The sequence below is a fragment of the Gekko japonicus genome, unplaced genomic scaffold, assembly GCF_001447785.1.
Source record: "Gekko japonicus isolate JY-2015 unplaced genomic scaffold, Gekko_japonicus_V1.1 scaffold394, whole genome shotgun sequence".
Lineage (NCBI taxonomy): Eukaryota > Metazoa > Chordata > Lepidosauria > Squamata > Gekkonidae > Gekko > Gekko japonicus.
The window spans coordinates 488,879-512,210 of record NW_015173135.1 but is presented as its reverse complement, the minus strand read 5'-3'; the positions used below and the strand labels follow the sequence as shown (position 1 = coordinate 512,210).

General features: G+C 42.4%; 1 protein-coding gene across 1 annotated transcript in view; it reads left to right on the top strand.

Annotated features, from left to right (window-relative positions):
* The window catches only part of FSIP1 (fibrous sheath interacting protein 1), a 135,648-nt gene that overhangs the window by 51,305 nt on the left and 61,011 nt on the right, over window positions 1-23,332 (top strand). The window contains exon 11 of the mRNA XM_015422182.1: window positions 10,606-10,740. Within this exon, the coding sequence (XP_015277668.1) occupies window positions 10,606-10,740 (135 nt within the window). The remainder of the gene's footprint in view (window positions 1-10,605; window positions 10,741-23,332) is intronic.

Genomic DNA, 23,332 nt, shown 5'->3' with positions numbered 1-23,332 from the left:
GTGACTTCAACGCATGTCACAAGGAGTCATATGTTGCTGTTCCTCAGGCTCTTCTCCCTACCCTGGCAGTAGGAGAAAGCACTGCTAGCTACCAGGCCCTCCCATATTAATACTTTCAGTAATAGAACATCAGCAGCTACCTAAAGATGTTCTTCCAACACCAAGGGAGGGTGAGGTTTGGCCCAAGCATATAGTCTTTGTGTGCCTGCAGTGCAAGTGGAGCAGTCGATTTCAAGAGTTGTTCTATTTATTGAGTATACCCATATATTTTTAAATGTAACTGTTCTTCAGAATTTACACACTATTTACCAAAATCTATGTGGTTCATGATGGTCTTCTTTTTATCTCTGCACTTACTGATATCTATGGAATTGGCAGCAACAAGTACCAAATATTCCTGTCTGTGGAACTGTTTCCTCATTCATTACTCAGTAATGTCGCACAAAATCAGTTGTGTGTTAACTAACCACATATTCCAGAGCTTTCAGACATTTGTGGAGAGCAGCAGAGAAAAATATTCAGAGGTTCATTTCCAAAATGTTTTTTGAAATTTGCCGGTCCTGATTGCTTTCTCTTGTACCACACTGCTTCCTCTTATACCACCCCAGACAACTTCACAGTTGTGAGCCAACTCCAGCTTCATGTCTTAGTACATACAGATCCATAACAAAGAAGAAGAATGAATATATATTGTACTATGAGATTAGGCATAGCAATATAACAGGGATATATTTGTCTTGGTGCATGTCAAAAATCTGAGGCCTGGCTTTGAAATCTATGCTTCCAAAAGAAAATATAATTTGAAGCACATGTCTTAAATGAGTGTTTTACAATAGTAAATATTGCTGATTTTATTCTGTTTTTTTGGGGGAAGGGAGTCTTTCCCCCGAAGACTAACAAAACTAAAGAATCCTGCACATGTTATTGCATAATCTTTTCAAATTCCGTTATGCTAAATTTGACTTGAGGGCAGTGGGACAGACAGGAAGTTGTTCTGCTCCCTAAGGGAAAAACAGCCACTCAGCAGAGCTTATGGGAGTGCTGCTGCAGGATCCAATAGGGAAAAACAGCCACTCAGCAGAGCCTATGGGAGTGCTGCTGCAGGATCCAATAGGCTTTCAGAAGGCGGATGGAATGTTGGAGGGAAGCAGAGCAGGAGGAGTTCAGGTCTGCCTCAGGGAGAGTGCAGTGATAGTCTGGGTCTGCCTCAGAAAAAGAGCAGACAGTTCGAAGGGTAGCTCTGCTTGGTAGCGTGGCAGAATGGTTTAGCTGTACGAGAGCTAACTAGAGAGAATAGAGTGCCCAATTGTTAAGCCTGTCTCTAGCAATTAGGAGACCTTGTGCCATTTAGTCTGACTCTTGGGAAAGGGCAGGCTGGTGTGGGTGGAATCCTGTGTGTGAGAGAGGATCCAACCTAGTGGCTAGTCAGTAAAAGCCTGTTCATGCCTGAACACATTAAAATTCAAACCATAACCTCTCCAGGCTCCACCCCTCAAATCTCCAGGACTTTCCCAACTTGGAGCGGGCAACCCTATCTCCTTCCCAGCCAACCATCAACCTACCGTTATCTGCCCCCTGACTTCAGCTTTCTATCTCCTCTCCCCTCCCTCCTGGAGAGCAGTTGTAATTCTGAGTGATCTCCAGCCCTCACCTGGAGATGGGCAACATTGGCTCCCCAGGAGGAAATGGCTGGTTTGGAAGGTGGAGTCTATGGCACTGTACCTGTCTGAAGTCCCACCCTCCTCAAACCTCACCCTCTCCAGGCTTTACCCCTCAAATCTCCAGGAATTTCCCAACCTGGAGTTGGCAACCTTATTGCCTTCCCAGCCAATCATCAGTCTACCTTTATTTGCCCCTATGACTTCAGCTTTCCATCTCCCCCCCACCTACAGCCTCTACCCTGCTCTGAAGCCCTGACTGCTATATCACACTGGCTGTCATAGGGGGGCCATCTCAGCATAAGGACACAGAGTCCAGCCATAAAGACACAGATTCTAGCATTTTCCTCAGGGGAACTGATCTCTGCCATCTGGAGAGTAGCTGTAATTCTGAGTGATTTCCAGCCCTCACCTGGAGATTGGCAACAATGGTTCGCCGGGAGAAAAGTACAGTCTTTCTCTGCAATGGGGACCAAAGCATCTTACATCATTCTCCTCTCCCCCTTTTGACTTGCACAACAACCCTGTGAGGTAGGTTAGGCTGAAAGTCTGTGACTGATCCAAAATCACCCACTCAGCTTCCAGAGCAAGAACCTGGGTTTGGCAGACCATGCTCTGAAGCAATGCTCCCTCTAAGGTGTGGAGTCTTGTGAGCAAAAATTCTACTTTGTGAACTACTGGCATTAAAGTTGTGAGCGAGACATTTGGCTACTGCATAAATTAGTGTGCTTTGGAGCTGTCCTTCCTGAGCTAAGACAAAAATCTGTGAGCCAGAGGCTAAAAAACCGTGAGCTAGCTCACACTAACTTAGCTTAGAGGGAACACTGCTCTGAAGTGCTAACTGCTATGCCACACTGGATGTGGTATCACCTGGTATCACAATTGAACTCCAGACAACAGATCTCTCTCTCTCCTCCTGGAGAAAATAACTGCTTTGGAGGGTGGGCTCTATGGCATTCTGTTCAGCTGAGGCTGCTCCCCTCCCTAAACTAAAATCTCCAGGAATTTCCCAACCTGGAGCTGGCAGCCCTAGTCAGGACTGGCCCCTATGCGTTTTCTCCCAAAGGTCAAAATGCGCGTCGAAAGGGTCTCCCCCCACCTTTTACTGACAGAACCAAGCTTGGTTGCCTAGCAACATGCACTGAGTGGAATGTAGGGTTGCCAGCTCTGAGTAGGGAAATACCTGGAGATTTGGGGGGGGCGGATGCAGTGGAGGGCAGTGTTTGGGGAGGGGAAGGACTCAGCAGGGTATAATGCCATAGGGCCAGTTTGGTGTAGTGGTTAAGTGTGTGGACTCTAATCTGGAAGAACCGGGTTTGATTCCCCACTCCTCCACTTGCACCTGCTGATGTGACCTTGGGTCAGTCACAAGCTCTGGCACAGCTGTCCTTGAAAAAGAGCAGTTTGTATCAGAGTTCTCTCAGCCCCACCCACCTCACAGGGTGTCTGTTGTGGGGAGGGGAAGGGAAAGGAGTTCGTAGGCCGCTCTGAGACTCCAAGTGAAGGTCGGGGTATAAATCCAATCTCTTCCTCCTCCTCTTCTTCTTCTTCTACCCTCCATAGCAGCCATTTTCTCCAGGGGGACAGATCTCTGTCATCTGGAGATCAATTGTAACAGTGGTAGATCTCCAGGTCCCAGCTGGATATTGGCAACCCTAGGGGAAAGTCAGCCACACAGAGGGGATTGAAGAGAATGGTTTGATGGCTACTAGCCCACCACAGTAGCCAGCCAGCCAGCCATGGTGGAGCCAAGCAGGAGAGACAGATGTTTATATAGTTTATTCTGACAGGAAAGTGGTCACGTTGGCAGTGGGCAGGTGAGAGTGTTGTGCTGAAAGTCTGTGAGTGGTCTGAAATCACTCAATCAGCTTCCACAGCAAGAACCTGGGTTTGGCAGACCCTGCTCTGAAGTATTAACTGCTAGGCTACATTGGCTGTGGTATTGCCTGGTATCACAACTGAACTCCAGACAACAGATCTCTCTCTCCCCCTGGAGAAAATAACTGCTTTGGAGGATGGACTCTATGTCATTCTATTCAGCTGAAGCCTCTCCCCCTCCCCAAGCCCTGGCTTCCGTAGACTTTAGCACAAAATCACCAAGAATTTCCTAACCTGGAGCTGGCAACCCTAGTCAGGACTGGCCCCAATGAGTTCCCCACAAAGGCCTGGAAAGGACTTCATTCCTTTGCAGAGAGCCAGTTTGGTGTAGTGGTTAAGTGCGTGGACTCTAATCTGGGAGAACCGGGTTTGATTCTCCACTCCTCCACTTGCACCTGGCTGGATGACCTTGGGCAAGCTATAGTTCTGATAAGAGCTGTTCTTGAAAAAGAGCAGTTTCTGTCAAGAACTCTCTCAGCCCCACCTACCTCACAGGGTGTCTGTTGTGGGGAGGGGAAGGGAAAGAAGTTTGTAAGCCGCTCTGAGACACCTTTGGGTAGTGAAGGGCGGAGTATAAATCCAATCTCTTCTTCTTCTTCTCTTTGTCCTTTTACTGACAGAACTAAGCTTGGTTGCCTAGCAACAGCCACTGAGGGAAAATTTAGTCCCACAGGAGCCAAGCAGGAGAAGTGTTTTTTTCAGGAGAGACAGCTATTTCGCAGTTATTCTGACAGGGAACAGTGGCTGAGATGTCAGTGGGCGGGGAAAAGGAGTGGACTCAGCCCCCAGCCCCCAGCCAATGGCATGTGAGTACTTTTGAGTGGCAGTTGATGGGCCAATGGTTGATGGAGCACACTGCACAGCCAGTGGGAGAGCTGGAAATGGCCAATATGTAACGGATGCACATTGGAGCCAAAAACCCTAACTATAAATACACATTGATGGGGTCCAAACTGGCAGAGACTGACCAAGAGAGAGATCTTGGAGTCATAGGAGATAACTCAGTGAAAATGTCTAGACAGTGTGCAACTGCAATAAAAAAGGACAACACTATGCTGGGGATTTTTAGGAAGGGAATTGAAAACAAATCAGCCAGTATCATAATGCCTCTGTATAAATCAATGGTGCAACCTCATTTGGAGTACTGTGTACAGTTCTGGCCACCACACCTCAAAAAGGATATTATAGCATTGGAAAAAGTGCAGAAAAGGGCAACTAGAATGATCAAAGGGTTGGAACACTTTCCCTATGAAGAAAGGTTAAAACGCTTGGGGCTCTTTAGCTTGGAGAAATGACAGCTGAGGGGTGACATGATCTAGGTTTATAAGATTATGCATGGGATAGAGCAGGTAGAGAGAGAAGTACTTTTCTCCCTTTCTCACAGTACAAGAACTCATGGGCACTCAATGAAATTGCTGAGCAGTTGGGTTAGAACGGATAAAAGGAAGTACTCCTCCACCCAAAGAGTGATTAACACATGGAATTCACTACCACAGGAGGTGGTAGCAGCTACAAGCATGGACAGCTTCAAGAGGGAATTAGATAAGCATATGGAGCAGAAGTCCACCAGTGGCTATTAGCCACAAGGTATAGATAGGAACTCTCAAGCTGCGACAAGTGATGCACTGTATTCATGGTGCTTGGGGGGGGCAACAGTGGGAGGACTTGTAGTGTCCTGGCCCCACTGCTGGACCTCCTGATGGCACCTGGTATTTTTAGCCACTGTGTGACAGAGTGTTGGACTAGATGAGCCATTGGCCTGATCCAGCATTGGCTTCTCTTATGTTCTTATGGAATTATTATTAAAGATTCCCGCCTCAGCAATCTCTGTATTCTGTTTGTGCACCACAAAACTTACCTCACAGCAGTGAACCCAAAGCCTATACATTTGCTACCTTTAGAACACCTGGTAACCGAGGGGAAGGTTTATAGTTTAAAACAGGCCTGGTTCCCACAAATCATAGGAGGCTATGTCAGTCCCCTTGGTTTGTAGCAAAGGCCTATTGCAGGCAGTTAAGCCAAGTTCTTTGCCATTAATTTTGGTTTCAACGACTTCTGTTACTGTCTTTGTCATATGGCTAGCACTGTAATAAATATGAACAGGTCTGCATAGAACCAATGCCACCTCTTTTTTGAAGCCTTAATACTTCCAGCTGGTAGTGTAAGATGCCAGTGAGGCACTTTATTTAGTTGGTTTAGGGTGGTACTCCAACAAATGTGTCAAGCACTAATAGAATTATATCCTGTCTGTGCATCATAGGTGGGAAGGAATCAAGGAGCGGAACTAGCCAAGTTGCTGTTTATGGTTTATTTGTTTTTAAAGGGGCTGGATCAGCATAACCAGGAAACAAATAAATATGTATATAAATGTTTCTTTCAAAGAGCAGACAGGGCTGGGCAAGTGAGTCCTGCTTCTCCTGGACCTTTCTTGTAAAATATGCACTAAATGAGTCCTGTCATGTTGGGGTTGCATCGCTGAAAAGTGCATGAAGTAGAATTAAACAAACAAATGAAAACAAAAATGGCATGGGCATACAGCGGAAACAGTGACTCTGTGGTTGCGAACTATATCATTGGAAATATCCAATAGATTCCTGTGATATTCGTACTTAACAGTTTCAGTGCCAACAGGTGCATTGCCTTGGGGTAGTGCATCCAGTGAGGGAAAATGTGATATTTCTGCAAAAGAGGCACAACAAAAAAAGGCTTGGATGAATGGAATAAATATGTCATTTTCTGGCTTGGCAGAGTAGCATCAATAAAGATGAAAGTTTTCTTCCTCTAAAAGAGAAAATTGTAGACTGTACATCAAAACTAGATTACAATCGTGCATCTGTATAATCAGGATTTTCCTTTCTAATGGCTAGTTTTGTACACCCAAAACATACATTTCCTTTCCCTTTTCTTTTTTTCAGTTGATAGCCTGCCAAAAACGCACAGATATTGCAGAGGTGTTACACTCATTGCTTTAGTGAAAGTGTGCTGTATGTTCATAATATTAGGAGCTTTCAAATTTCCCTTTTAAATCATTCATAGACATGAAGGGAAATTATGGGCACATGCATGTTTGGTACAGTAAGTCTTCTTTGTAGAAGGTATTTCCAAAAAAGGGTGGTTGGTTGCCCAACTGGCTATAGAGGAAGTGGGTCTGAGCTACAGTAGCAGGTCTGATTATCCAGAAAGGATTACCCCAAGGAAGAAAAGAGGGGTAAGAAAAAAGGTACAGGTGGGTGGAGGCTGGTGAATTTATTTTTAAAGAGGAGGGCTTTTTTCTTTCCATTGTGCAAGACTTAGCAGTGCAATAGTGTAATAGCATGCATATATCCTGGCATTCTGTTCCACTGGTGCCTGTGTATTTTGCTAGCAGAAGTAATCTTGAGTCCATGGATGCTAACAAAACAAAAATCAATCTCTTGTTTTTATTTTATAGCCTCTTGTTTTTATATTTCACAACAGTGCTATTGTGCTTTTATTTTTTTTTAAAAAAGCCAAATTGCCCTATGCAGCTTGTTCAGAGAGCATAATATGGAAATAATGATCTATTTTGCATAACTGTCTCATTCGTCCTTCCTTTGAGACCGTTCCCTGTTTTATTCTCCTAACGACTTTACATATTATGCATGCAAGGCCCTGACTTTATGTTCTATGTAACAGTCAAATGTGAATTGCAGGTTCTCAGTTCCCACATGTGTGGTACCACATTGAGACTGCTACTGTGGTACTTGTGGATAAAACCCTTCACCCCCTTTTTTTTGGGGGGGGCAGCTCTTTGACCTGTTGGGGAAACCCACAAGTACAAGAAAAGGTCACCAGCAGCGTCTATTCTGATGTTCATTAAACCAAGTAAATTACAATGGATATTTTAGCTTAAACTGCACAGTATTCAGAAGTGGGCTTTATGTCATAAATATGTGGCTTTAATTAAAATCTGGATGGCTTTATTTTGGCAGTCTAAAAAAGACATCCAGTCTTTTATGTTCAGCTAGACATAACCTTTGATTGTTCATATTTGCCAAATATTAACTGAGTTGCTTTAGGCTCAGGATGTAAAGATGTCATAGCAGCAAGTGAGACGGGTGGATATTATGAAGCTGAATATTGTAGAAACTTTCCTTTCTGTGATGAATAGTTCTTTTATTTTCTTCTTTTAGCATTGACCCTTGTTCCCTTTTCTAGTCCTGATAGCGGAACAGGAAAAAAAAATCTATTTCTCAGGCTGTGCATTCAATTTTGAATAGTGGGTGCTTTGCATGGAGATTATGGAACAGACACTAAAAAAGTGCCAGGAAGGTTATTGAAGTAAACTTTTGACTAGTGTTTTATATGCTTTTCCATAAAAGTTGACCAGCAATGTACAATAGTAATTTTTGTATGAAGGTGCTGGATATGAGATTTACACTGTAGCAAGTCTATAGGCTGCTTCCCGTGTTCCAAACTTCCTACATGAAAGACACTTTATGTAAGAATTTAAATTTTTACCTCTAATAGTCTAATCCTACCCTTATTCAAAATACCTCAGGGCAGCCTAGAACATTCTTTGTCCTCTGTTTTATCCTCAAAAGATGTGAAGAGAGGAAGGGAGTGGGGCTGGAACACCTAGCCTGCAATTGAGACCTATGGATTAGCATCTGTCCCACCCTTTCTTTTGCGGGTACCTTTAAAGCCTCAGGCTGCCCAAGGGCATGAGATCTGGGAAAAACTAAAGGGCTCTTGGGCTTCAGCTCTTACCATGTCACCCTCCTAGTTGGGAGACAGTGTCCAAAGAGATCTGATCAGCATCAGGTTGGGCCAGCTTGCCTGGAGTCTTTATTGCCCAAACACTGGCAAAGGAAAGAAAGGGACTTTTGCCATCTGATGTGGTTACCATTCCGGAATTTGTTTAGAACACATACATTTCTTTTATTCTGCATCATCTTTTTTTGTCTGTTCCTTACTTTGTTTATTCAAAATTGTATTTTGGCATTTTGTAAGCCATTTTGGTCTCCATTGGAGAGAAAAAATGGGGTGAAAATGCTAAATAACCAACCTAGTGAGGTGGCTTAGACTGGGGGTGTCAAACATGTGGCCCAGGGGCCGCATCAGGCCCCCGGAGGGCTTCTATCAGGCCCGCAGTGGAACTGGCTGTCTTCTGCTGCTTCTTCCAGTTCTGCTGCTGCTGTATCATCATAGGTTTGCAGCTTACAGATACACAACTGAGCAGCATATTCAAGATTGCAACAGCACAAACATTTTGATGCAGTAATTCAGAGCAAGAGGTGTCAGTTATCAGACCCTGTTAAATAAACAAAATATTGCAAGAGTGCTAATGTTTTAAGCATGTTTTTACTTTAAGTAAAAAAAGCCCTTTGTGTTTGTGTCCTTTATAAAGTTTATATCTCCACTACCTGGCATTACATTTTATGACACACATGGCCCAGCCCAGCAAGGTCTAATTTATGTCAAATCCCGCCCTCATAACAAATGAGTTTGACACCCATGGCTTAGACTGACGGAGAATGAAAATTACTCAAAGTCAACCAGTGAGCTTCCAGGCCAAGAATGAATTTGAACCCCAATCCTAGTCTGACATTCTAATCACTATACCACACTGGCTTTTTAGCTAAGGTAGGTCTTATTTTTAGCTAAGGTAGGTCTTAGACTGATTTTGTTTTTTACGGTACTCGCATATTGATGGCAGATACAGTACTTTGGTATTGGGTGTCGATTTCATTTTCCTAAGAAATCCATCCTTTATTTAAAATACGCAGGTAATTAACCCTTATGCTTGAAAGCATGTGAACAATGTCCAGTGCTATTTCAGAAGCCAGATAAGTTAGTGAGTAAGATTTTGTTTGGTAGGCAGTCAGGCTTCTTGGCTTTACATAGTAAACTCAGAATAAATTATAAAAAATTACAGAAATACTCACAATTTTTATAATTTATGGAGGCTTCTATATAATCTTTGGGCTGGAGTCTGCAGCAGTGTTCCCTCTAAGATGAGTTAGTGTGAGCTACCTCACAGTTTTTTTAGCCTCCAGTTTACAATTTTTTGTCTTTGCTCAGGAAGGATGGCTCCAGAGCAAACTAATTTATACAGTAGCCAAATCGCTCGCTCACAACTTTAATGCCAGGAGTTCACAAAGTAGAATATTTGCTCACAAGACTCCATGGCTTAGAGGGAACATTGGTCTGCAGCTCTCCTAATACCTACTTGCTCGACTAAAACCATAGGATAATTAATCTTCACAGATCTGTTTCTCCTCCCACAACTTAGTATAACATGCATTTGAAACGGAACAATATTGTTTACTTTTCTATGCATATTCAAATGACATTTCTCTTGCAGCAGTTGGATTTACCATATTTTTCTCTTAGAGACTGGAGACATTTCACTTTCTTGCTAAACTGTTTTGTGGCACCTTCAAAACTATTGAATTTCTTGTGATGTGAATTTTTGTGACTCAGAGCAGACTCAAAAGTTTACATCACAATAAATTCAATGGTCTTTAAGATATCACAAGGCACTTTGGCTGATTTCGCACTAGAGCTGCCTCAATGTTGCGCTGCCGTTTGCCCCGATACTATTGGTCAATTACACACCCGAAGCCGTGGGGCTGCATTTTGACCCGCGGCTTCAGGTGTGAAATTGACCAATAGTATTGGGGCAAACAGCGGCGCAACATCGAGGCAGCTCTAGTGCGAAATCAGCCTTTGTTGTTTTGACTGTAGCACACTAACATAACTCCTGCTCTGGTGTTCTGCCTTTTATGCTCAAAGCCTATTTCCTATATTTGGAGTTGGAAACTAATTTTCCAACACTGTAGATTAGATGGTAACCAGGGACGTTTACCCCTTTTCTCAATAATTTATAGCAGAACTCCTTTGCTTGAACCCAGCTGGTGGAGATTTCCTATACATGCTCCTTAGCCCAACAATCACTACCACTATTTTCTGTTGATGATAGAGACTAAGCTGGAAGGGCAGTTTTGTGTATGAAGGACTCTGCTTCAGTGGAAGGGGATTGGTCTAGATGGTCTTCCTTTCTTTTTCAGCTCTACAATTCAGTGATTCTATTATTTGTTTTTGTTAGGAGTCTCTGGCTTATGCAAACAGAGAGCTGGAAACTGTTCCAGGTGAAAAGGTTTTAAGAGACACTAAAGAAGAGCGTAATCAACAAAACCGGCTCAAAGAGATTGATCAGCAGCTGAAAAACCTAGAGAGGACTGTAAGTCTAAGAAATATTCTTAAAAAGGAGAAATGTCTGCATATTCTGATTATAATTTGAAAAAAATTTGTTTTTGTTGTCCTAATATTCTTTGTTTCAGAACAGAAAAATTGTAGATGCTTCTAAGCCATGACTGTTGTATGAAGATAAAATACTTTTAAACTGCTTATACATATTTGTGGGATTTCATGTAGCTTGCATTGTGTTCTTACCAGGGATACATGTGTGTGACCTTTAGAGAGCCAGTTTGTTGTAGTGGTTAAAAGCACAGACTTTACTCTAGGAGAACCGGATTTGTTTCCCCACTCCTCCACATGCAGGTGCTGATGTGACCTTGGGCCAATTACACATTCTTTCAGAGCTGTTCTCTCAAGGGCAGTTCTCAAGAGAGTTCTCTCAGTCCCACCTACCTCACAGGGTGTCCGTTGTGGGGAGGAGAGGGAAAAGGGACTGTAAGCCACTCTGAGACTCCTTTGGGTAGTGAAGGTGGGGTATAAATCCAATCTCTTCTTCTCTCTCTTCTTATATGTGTACTTCTCAATCCTGGTGTTGGATCCAGGGAGATCCAGTATCACTCGCTATGATAGTTTGAGAAAATGAGAAAATTAGAGAAAGGGAGAAGACTCCAGCGCAATTAAATCAGTCTCTGTTGGATACAGTAACAAACAAGAGGGGAAAGCAAATTTTAAAATGGAGTGAAATAAAATCACAGTCACACAAGCATTGGAAAGCAATGTAAATAATTCCTTACTGAAATGGTCTCATTAAGCTAGATGTGTCCACAGAGAACCCATACATGGATTTATGTATTGGGTCCCTGAAAGAAGAGAAGAGGAAGCAGAGAAGAGGTGTTGTGGATTGGGGAGAGAAGAACAAAGCTTGAAGCAGTGGATGGAAGGGAAAAGGGTAGAAAGATGCAGGACAGGGTTTTGAAGCTTAGCCAAGTGAGGCTAGGAGGAGGTGCTGAGAAGCAATGTGATGTCCCAAAGCTGGTTAGGAGTAGGAGGGGGAGAGGAGCAGTAGCAGTCTTAGTGATTTTGAGGAAAAGGTAAGGACATCCTCCACACTCTTTTATTCCCACCCAATGCACTCTGAACATGAATAAACCACATAATTTACACAATGCATGGCCAAAAATGCCCCAAATATTTGCATTTTGGTTTTATTCTATTTTCCAGTAGTCACCAAAACTATACAGAAAATGTGGAGCTATTTACTATTTATAGGAATGTTGTGATTCTAGATTCACTTGTCATCTAAGTGAGAGTTCACTGTATTGGGCTTGAAAAGCAATACAGGGCACAATCACACACAGAATTAGCCGCACCATGGGCGCCAATGCTGGGCAGATTTTAAGGACGCGATCAGACGGCAACATCTGCCAAGCGTCCTGCTCCCGTTTTGCTCCACTGCAGAAGCAGAGTAAAAAGACACCAGGGAAAACCTGGACTTTCCCCAGTGTGATTGCACCAGCGCACTTCCATGGACTTTCCCCAGTATGATTGCACCAGCGCACTTCCATGACGTTGGAATGGTCTGATCGGGCCATCCCGACTCTATGTCGTTGTTTTTTCCCCCATTTCAGTATAAGCATCATCACACACTGCATTGGGAGCACTTGGTGTGGAGATGCGAATCATTGATCCCTCATTGAAGCGCACCGGAAATACACAGTAACCCCCCCCAACTCACCCGTGGTTGCGTCTGATCACACAGTAGCGGGCTGCCCCTGCAGCTCCCAGAGACTGTGTGATCGCGTAAATGCTGGTCAAATTACTGCGGAGAAAATAGTCTCGCTCGCCCCCCCTGCATTATCTCATGCGTGTGAACACTGCTATACTGTAGTTGTAGGACAAAATTAAGGTAGAAATGTTTTTACCTGCTAACAGCAGAAGCACCAAGTTCCAATGATGCTTCATTCTTTTTTACTTTTGAAGAAAGAAGAAACTTATTGAAATGATTATGTAATATCTCCTCTGCTCCCTCCCATTTTTTCTGCCTCACTTGGATAAATATGTTTCATTGCTTCTGGATAACCTTGTTTAGGTAGGCTGTAACATAGGTAGCTAGATTGATGACCAGATATGCATCGTTTTTGAAAAAAGCAGTTACTTGGCCAAATGAACAGTAATAGAAAAGGAAGAAGAAAAAACAGTTATGATCTACAAATAGCACTAGCTAGATCAATCATGTGTAGGTGTAATTTAAACAAACAATAGCTCATTTGAGAAGGGCCAGATAGATATCTGGAACTAGTTGTTGGAATTTTTTGCTATCAGAGAAAATTGAAATGGATGAAAACACTATCAGATGCTTCTAAAAGGGAAGACCCCAGGTCCTTGACGGCCTTCCGGCAGAATTTTACCATGTCTTTGAGGATCAACTGATAACACCTTTAAAGCATGTAATACAAAATATAATAACTGAATATAAAATACCAGAAACTTGGAATGAAGCCTTAATAACCCTGATACATAAACAAAACACAGATAAGAAAGAAATTAAAAACTATAGGCCAATTTCATTACTAAATGTGGACTATAAAATTTATGCCTCTATTTTTACTGCAAGACTGAAAAGAGTATTAATACAAATAATCTATCAAGATCAAGCAGTCTTCCTACCAAAAAGACAACTTAGAAATAATGTAAGAACTATATTAAATGTAATTGGATATTTTATTATTTATTTATTATTCCTCTAATTTGTACCTCGCCCTCCCCGCCAAGGCAGGCTCAGGGCGACTTACAGACAATTTGTTAAAACAGTTAAAACACCATATTTAAATAAAATCACAATCAAAACAGAATAAAACATATAATAAAGTGCTAGTGTAATTCATAGCCGATGGCGGCATTCACAGCATCCATGTGATCAACTACCACTGTAGTCTGGGTTTTGTCAGGCTATTGATCACATTTTTAAGGTGTTGTTGGTATTGGGGCCAGGGCATGGTTGTTGGGAGGGCAGCACCCTAATCGAAAGCCTGGTGGAAGAGCTCTGTTTTACAGACTCTGCGGAACTGTAAAAGGTCCCTCAGGGCCCTGATGTTATCCAGGAACTCATTCCACCAGTATGAGGCCGCCACTGAGAAGGCCCTGGCCCTTATCACAGCTAGCCTGACTTCTTTTGGGCCTGGAAGGGCCGGATGATTTTGGGACCCCAATCTTAGTGCCCTCTGGGGAACATGTGGGAAAAGGCGGTCCCTTAGGTTGATAGGTCCCTAACCATATAGGGCTTTAAAGGTAAGCACCAGCACCTTGAAGCGAATCCGGTATGCTATAGGCAGCCAGTGAAGTGCTTTTAGTGCAGGCTGAATGTGCTCCCACATGGGGAGATGCAACAACAGCCTGGCCACCACATTCTGCACCAGCTGCAGCTTCCGGATTTGGAACAAGGGCAGCTCCATGTAGAGAGCATTATAGTAGTCCAGTCTTGAGGTGACCATTGCATAGATCACTGTTGCCAGATCATTGTGTTCAAGGAAGGGAACCAGCTGCCTAATCAGCCGTAGGTGGTAGAAGGCTGACTTCGCAGTGGCTGCTACTTGGGCCTCCATCGTTAAGGTGGCATCTAGGAGCACTCCCAAGCTCCTAACCTCCGTGCCCCATCTCTAATCAGGTTCACACTTTTTAGTGTGGTTTTCTTCCATTTTTTCCCTAGTATCCATGCAGACTGTGACTACTGGAGGGTGTCTTTCTTTAAATCTCATTGGTGTGCACATCTATGGCTCTGATATGCAAGCATTCTAGGAAAAGCATGCCCACATGTTGCACAGTAGAAAATAATTATATAATAGAAACCACTTGGGGGGGAGGAACCCAGAACCCCTTCAAAACTAGCCTTTGTATGCCTAAATCTTATGTCCTTTATAATTTTTTGTCTAACAATTGGTTTGCTTTTAAAGGGCTTTTGTGTAGTCTTATTTTGTTGTATTAGGTTGAAGCTTTAATCAATTACGTGCCTACCAGGTCAGTCAGAACAGGAACTGCAAGCATGTCAACATACTACTCAATATGAAAATTATTAGAGATGGGCCTTTGAGTCTGGTTTCAAATTTCAGCTCAACTATGCCCTCAATGGGAAGTAGAGGTGCCTACGTTATACTATACTTACTACGGTACACAGTAAATATTTTTGATACAGTACACAATAAAAAGTACAGAGAAAATTTATAAATAGAAAACAGAAGGACATCGTATGCTTGCTATAAAGGCCTCTGCAATGGCATCAAGTCAAGTTGGAATATTATGTTATAATCTAAATCAGGATGCTAAGGAAATCTACCATCCTGTTCAGTTTCAGCCGCCCTGAGCCTGTTGGCAGGATGGGCGGGGTGTAAATATAATAAATAAATAAATAAATAAAAGCCAATCTGGGGGAAATGACCATCATTAAACATCCTGATAATTCCTTTCAAATGCTTGCCTGTTAATAACTGTCCTTCATGTATTTAATGAGAGAGGCTATGTGCAGCCTCTGAAAGTTCATGTTTTAATAAAACTTAGGGTCTTGCATGCCACAAAGTTTGTGCTTCTGGTATCAAAGATGAGTATGGATCTTTTCCAGCAATGTTCCCTCTAAGCTGTGGAGTCTTGTGAGCAAAAATTCTACTTTGTGATCTACTGGCATTAAAGTTGTGAGCCAGCAATTTGGCTACTGCATAAATTAGTTTGCTCTGGAGCCATCCTTCCTGAACTAAGACAAAAATGTGTGAGCCAGAGGCTAAAAAACCGTGAGCTAGTTCATACTAACTCAGCCTAGAAGGAACACTGTCAGTATTTTATGCATAAGTAAGTAATTATTCTTGTGAACCGAATGAAATAGGTAGAAAGTAGTTTGTCGGCATCATTGCTTCAGTTTAATGAGGGGATAGGCAAGCTAATGAAAATAAATGCAGACTGTGATCTGTTTCTGTCACTGACCTTTGCTCCCTTTTTTCCCTTTCGTCACTGACCCTTGTTATTTATGGGCATACGAGTCTGGGCAGGGATCTGCAGTTTGGGAATATAGTCTACAATAAGTAATGAATGGACTTTGGAATGTACGACTGCTGATTCATTAAAATACAATGAATTTTAACAGGTCAGTTCCGAAGTCTGATTGCTGCAAAACAATTTATTGGAATCTGCTGTGGCATACAGCCCCCCCTTTCTCCCCACCTCCCACATACCAGACATTTTTCTTGACTTAAGAGGGTATACAGATGATCTTATAAGGTGAAACCTATTATTCACTTATTAAATAGTAGATTATAAGCAGCCTCTTTTGTGTATAACCGTCAGACAGGTTTGCATTTATTTGTAGTAAGAGAGCTGCTGTAGTACTTTATGCCCACCCTCCAGTTTCCCAAAGGGCTAATTAAGGTATTGTGACAAGTGGCCAGGTTATAGGGTCAGTTCCAGAGGGGTATCCCTGTTATTCTGCTGTAGCAAAATTAAAAAAAAGTTCAGTGGCACCTTATAGCAAAATAAAAGAAGTTCAATATCAAAATAAAAGAAGTTCTGCGGCATCTTAACGACTAGCAACATTTTCGGCATCAATACCTGGGAAAATGCCTGGGAAAATTCTAGAGCAGATTATTAAACGTTCTGTCTGTGAGCACCTTGAATGGAATGAGTTAATTGGTAGTAGCCAGCATGGGTTTATCAAGAATAAGTCATGCCAGACCAACCTTATCTCCTTGTTATTTATAAGATTTGCTCTCACCAATCACAAACGGCTGGAGACGGACCTCTTTCAATGAAGCAGATTTTATTGGGAATACAGCTTGCAAGCAGGGTGTGCAACTCAGAGATGTGAGAACACACACCCCGAATCGAAGTATCCACCCTACTTATATCCTATCCCCGAAGAGGTGTGGAAAATAACAAATGCCCTCTTTTTGCCCCCATACCAGTAACCAAAAGTTACATGCTCCAATCCCGACCGCCTAATCACTTCTGCTTTTTATTAAGACAACCCCCCTGCCCTTCCAAAAAAGGAATAATTTCCCCTTATTCTTTATTTCTTCACCACACAGTTCAATCTCAAGTCAATGAGGTCAAGTCGTTCTCGGCCTTAAGGGTTTATTTTCATATCGCTGAGGTCAGGTCTCCTTTTGGCCTTTAGTCAGCAGGACCTTTAAACCGCAAGATATTCCATCTTTGGATATGTGTTCATCATTTTCACAATCAGTTTAAGTTGCCCTACGTCTCCATTTTTCCTGCATTGTTAGCAAAAAGCAAATAAGTGAGTGTGGCATGATTATATAGACATATATATATTAGCTAGCTATAAAATACCTTGCTCCCAATCATATTGATTTTCCTTTGCTAGATATAATCTCCAGGTACTTTTCCTGGCTTTTTATTAATACTATGTCAGATCCTATGGCTTTTCTGCTGTTTATTAGCTACAGTTGAACTTTTCCCCTTCTTGGGTCGCCCTTGAGCTAACCCCCTCCTACGCCCTATTACAAAATGTCTGGAGTCAGGCTTTCCTCGTGAACTGGGGACTCTCCAAACCATAAGATGTCAGGGCTAAAAGGCCAGGTTCCTCTTTTTCGACTGGTTTTTCAACTGCCCAATTCACTGAACAAAGCAGTACCATAAAGTAAAGCCCTCTGATCCTGGTCCTCTGGTCCTTTCTTGTTCACGTGGATAAATTGATTCTTTCTAGATTCTAGATTGCCAGTGTTCTGTGCACTTGCCTTGTGGCACTGGGGCTTCCCCTGAGGCCTATAGTATGCACTCTTTCTGCATTGGGGCCACCATGGAGGCATCTGGTTTGGGTCTCCCTGGAGACAGGATTCAAGCCATTGGTCACTGGTGCTCCTCTACATACAGATCATATATTTGTACTCAGCTTTCTCAGGTAGTTAATGTTTCCTCTTCACAGTCCTGTTAGGCTGGCCCGAGTTGTCGAATACAGCATCATCTTCTGGTCAGGAGGTTATGTGGCTTCATCGAGTTGGAACACCAACATGCATCTCGGTGATCACCTGCAAATCACCTGGTTGGGCCATAGAAGAATGGGCCACTCTCTCCTGCTGTCCACCTCTCGCAACATTTTTTTTTGTCATGGGTCATCCAGCTTGGGGAAGATGACATTCCTGTGCAAAAGGGGGCTGTGCTCACCCCCTCCATCAGTGTGGACTTACAGGTTCTTGCAGCCAGGCTTCTTAACACATTGTTGTTGTGGTCTGAACTGTTGGAGTGACACAAGTGGCATGGGGCCACTTCCTAGATAGAGTGGACTTAGCCAGATGCAAAGTTTGAAAGGTGGCAGGGCATTGCATGGAGTTGCTGTGCAGGCATATTATCAGACACAAAGACAGTTCCTTTAAGTTATCAGCTCTTTACAGGGCGGACAGAGTTTACCTCTCAGAATGGGGTATAGACATTTGCCTGCATGATGTTGGGGCATTGGTGTTTTGAGCAGGTGGGCTGGGGGAGCAGGTGTTCATTGGGTGGCAGGCGGGTTGCCCAATGCAGGGCCTATACCTATGTTACACTAGTGCACCTATAAGGCCGTGGCCATTTTTTCCCTAACATAGTTGTGTGTACATCTTCGTCCTCTCCCTCCCCCTTCCCCATCTTCCCCCCAGGCCTGCAAAAGCTCCTACTAGAATACATATTGCTGGTTTTTAAGGTACCGCCAGACTCCTGTTATACAATCAATCTGGTGGAAAATTGATCGAACAAGTAATGAAAGAAAAACACAAAACTAAGGCAGATTATTTTATCTAGGCGGAAAGACTGATCAGTGAGATTCTACATCTCTTAAGGCCAGGTTTTAAGAATCCCTGGTTCATCTTTTAATCCTCCAACCATTTTAGCCTCATTGACTTCATGGACTAGGCTAGAGTGAACTGTTTGAGGATTGGAAGACCAATTTTTATAAGGCTGTTTCTGAGCGAAAGCCTGTTTTTGTCATTTCAGCTTATCTTATTAAAATGGCAGTGAAAAAAAATAGATATTCTCTGCAATACTACGGTTTTAAAAGAGCTCCTGTAAAATTGCACAGGTGATCTAATATGTTGCATGAATAATTGGAATTTTTTATTTTACATTTATGCAAAAATAAAATGGTAAAGTTTCTTTTTAGTATCTGTATTTTGGAATATGAGGGAGGGGGAATAGGGGATGTTTATGAGTAAAACACATAATTAAATGCCTCTCAGTTTTGAACATTTTATAATAAGCGGAGTCCATTCAGCAATTAGTAAATTAACGTTATTGTTACGCTGCCTGTTTGGAGTCCTGCTCAGGGTGGCTTACAATTAAAACAATGTCACAATATAAAACAAGCCATGATAAACATTACATATCTGAACATATTGATGCAAAATTCCATGAATCTGTAAAACTTACAAGTATACTGTATTTTAAGTAAATGTGAGCTGATGTAGCATAGTGGTTAAGTGAATGAGCTATGATCTGGAGAGTCTGTGGTTCACGCTCTTTGTCATAAGCTTACTAGGTAGCCTTATGTAATTAACTCTCATCTGCAGTATGGGGATAGTGATATTGACCTATAGGGCTTTTGTAATCACAATAAAATGTGTGTGTGGAGTCTTTGAACAATGCAAGCTCTAAGTGTTACAAATCTTTTGCACCTCAAAAATAACGTTTAGCAAAAAAAAAAAAAATACCATGGATGAAAATACATTCTCCAAAAGAAATATCTGTGGACATATTTTCCAGATCTATCTCCTGGGGTTCAGTCTGATGGCTGTGCATTTTCTCTATTCTTGATGCTACAGCAGCTACTTTGCACATTCTTTCACTGTTCAGTTCCTTGGAAACAGTTGATCCTAGCTTTGTTTAGCAAACTGCATTGTCATTAAAAACACCCCCCCAGACAACTTTTATTCTGTTCCCCAAAGGGCAATAGTAGAGCACTGTGGAAAGAACAGTAAACGTAGAGATGTTGAAAATGCTGAGAATCTACTTGGGTTGGTTCTTTTTTTTTTCTTTGGTTCATTTCAGGTAAATCATCAGCCCAAAAGTTGTGTAACTGAACTTCACTTGCAGGAATATTTGTATGAGCTTATATCTCCACTATATGTAGTTCTAAACTAAATTGGACCTACTAGTTTATAATTTGTTGTTTATAATATTTCTGAATTCTTCTGATATGTGTCTGATATGTGCATGCAACTCAAGACACATGTGCATGCAACTCACTGTGACTGCCAGCTGGATACAGAGAGAGCAAAGCACAAAAGCAGGGTTTTTTTGGACCCCTGCTACCAAGCATGATGCTCAGCCCTCACGGATCATACAGAATCTATACTTCAACTGTATCCCCTCAAAAGCAAGAGTTAGCAACCCATAAAGGGAGCCAAGCCATAAGTGATAGATCAAGTAGTCTCATGGTGATGGAATTCAGGGTATGGGCAATATTCTATAAACCACTAACAACCCCATTGTACAAAGAGGGAAAGCTTGCAAGGTAGACTAGCCCAGGGCTATTGAAGAATACATGACAAAGAATTGTTTTGGCCAAACTGCACCTCAGGCTAACCAGCATATTAATTGGAGCACATCCTCTGAGCAATATAGTTTAGGTAATAACTACACCACAAGAAGAAAGAGGGCATCATAAACTTTTTGCATATAATACACACCATCTCTCTTGCTCGTATGCACCTTGTTTGTGTGTCATCACATAGTCCTATATGTATAGCGCATAGCATTAACCTCACCCGGACAGGGCACTCAGGACAGAAGATACTTCAGATCGCTGCAGCTGCTGCCACCAGCTGGTCACAGCCATCCCAATCCTCAAAGCGATACTGCTGCTTTCTTTTCTGCCAGTATAGCAGTTCCCAGCCTGGACTCTGGGCTCTAATTCTAGACTACTGCTACTGCTGCCCCTACAACCAGACATCTAGTCATAGCTGCCTCAGGTAGAGGCAGGAGGCTGTGCCACTACTGCTCACCAACTCAGATGGGAATGAGATCCAAAAGAAGAGGGTGAGAGGAGGCAAGGCACCACAACTATTTGCATTTTCATGCAAATGTGTGAATACTGCTTCCTTATCCAACTCACCACACCACACAGCCAACTTAACTCCCCCCAAATATATGCAAACATTCCTTAAACATTGGAATAAAACAATGGTCACAGTGAAAAAGGTTATCTTTGTTCCTTCTATCACTAGCTATCAGCAAAGTCATTCTGTGCTGACATTTTGAGTTGTGTTGGTTTTGTATACATGCAAGGAGGACTGTATGTAAGACGTACTGTTAACTATGAAAATAGTTCTATGAGCCCAAACAAGTTTTATGCTTGTTTTCCCCCCACCAGCAGTCCCCCATCCATGCCATCTATCAAGCTGCTCATGAAAGAAAGGGGAATGTGCAATGCACAGGAGAATAAGGGCACCTGCTTGGTGCTGGAGGCTTGCTGGAAGCAGTGGCAGACTGCAGCAGAACAATGACAGAGGGGCACAGAATGGCTTGCTAGCTTCTGTATTAAAGGGAAGCTTGTGTGTATTCTATGTGGCTGTGTGAATGTGTTAAGTGCTGTAAAGTTGCTTCTGATTGCAACCCTATGTATTAATGACCTCCAGAACTTCCTATCATTAGCAGCTTTGCTCAGGTCTTGCAAACAGGTACCTTCAACTCTACGTATCTGATGGAGATCCATGACAGAAATTTAAGGAGACTATTTGTTAAAGTTGTGTTACTTTGTACTGTATCTTAGATTTCGATTTAAAGTAGATTATTTCTTTAAATTGTCATGTAATGTAATTGAACATTAGAAAGATGTTTAAAATTTGAATCAAGTAAAAAAGGATGGGGAACAGAATCTGCACCCCCCCCCTTCAGCTTACAGGCTCTGCTGGTGGAAGAATGCGGAGGGGCAATGTTGCCTGATTTACCTTCTGTACTACAGTGTGTGTATCTCCCCACCCCAGTACACATGGCTTTTAGCCCATGCAGGTTCCGCTACTGCAGGCATTGTCTTTCTTGGGGTTAAAATGGTCTACTGGAAGAAGGAGAAGATATTGATGAAAATCCACAGGTAATTGATTCGATATAAAACAGGATTGTGGAAAGTTCTTACTTCACAAGCTTTATTTTTACCAGCTAAAGTGTTAGTATTCAAAAAGGAAGGAAGGAAGGAAGGAGAAAAAGTCAGTCAGCCAAGTCCACAAATAATATTTGTGTGGTAGTCACCAAGCATACCAGAAATCACTGTGGGTTTGCATGAGAGCTTTTATTTGGAGATCTAACAGAATGGCTATACCTTTGACAATTAATGACAGTTGATAAATCTCTTCTTTATATTATTTGGCAATATTAACAGCTCAATTTATCTTTGTACCATTTAACGTGCTCTTTCCCAGCTACCGTAGTAGGGTAGTACCCTAATAATACATTTCTTGTGCCTAATGTGCGTTGCCAGTAGAGCTCTCTGTGACAGCAGTGTGCCAGAATAATAGGAACTCCTATTTTAAGAACATAAGAACATAAGAGAAGCCAATGTTGGATCAGGCCAATGGCCCATCTAGTCCAACACTCTGCCACACAGTGGCCAAAAATACCAGGTGCCATCAGGAGGTCCAGCAGTGGGGCCAGGACACTAGAAGCCCTCCAACTGTTGCCCTCCCCAAGCACCAAGAATACAGAGCATCACTTGCCCCAGACCGAGAGTTCCTATCTATACTTCGTGGCTAATAGCCACTGATGGGCCTCTGCTCCATATGTTTATCCAATTCCCTCTTGAAGCTGTCCATGCTTGTAGCCGCTGCCACCTCCTGTGGCAGTGAATTCCATGTGTTAATCACTTTTTGGGTGAAGAAGTACTTCCTTTTATCCATTCTAACCCAACTGCTCAGAAATTTGAGTGCCCACGGAGTTCTTGTATTGTGAGAAAGGGAGAAAAGTGCTTCTTTCTCTGCCTGCTCTATCCTATGCATAATCCTGTAAACCTCTATAATGTCACCCCTCAGTCGTCATTTCTCCAAGCTAAAGAGCCTCACACCATCGATTTACTCATACTGGCAGTGCTCTTCAGGTCATCGGGCAGAGGTCTTTCACATCACCTACCTCCTAGTCATTTTACCTGGTAATGCCAAGGACTGAGCCATGGACTTCTGTATGCCAAACAGATCCTCTGCCACTGAGCCGTGGCCCCTCCCCGTGTGCTAACCATTGTAATTCCTATCATAATTAAAGCAATATATCCAAGGCATTAAAGAATATTAACTCTCAGAAACAGGACAGTAACTGAACAACAGTAGTCAAAAATTAATCAGCAAATAACATAAAAGCAAAATCATTTAAAAAGAAGTACAAATTTAAAAGTGGCATGAAGCATTAACAAATCAAATTGCTGTAAAAAGCAGAATTGATATCAATTTTCAAAGTGGCCAAAACTGTTGATACTTAAATCCAGATACTGGAGCCATGAACAGACAAATCATATCTTTCTTCAACCTGAGGAGAGTCCCAGATCTGCAGAAAAATCTGAAATCTAAAAAAAAAAATGCATTGGAGAGTTGTCTTGAGGATATAATAGAGGAGAGGTGAATGATGTAAGCTGCTTTGGTCCCCATTGTGGGGATATAAATGAAGTAAATAAATAATACATATAG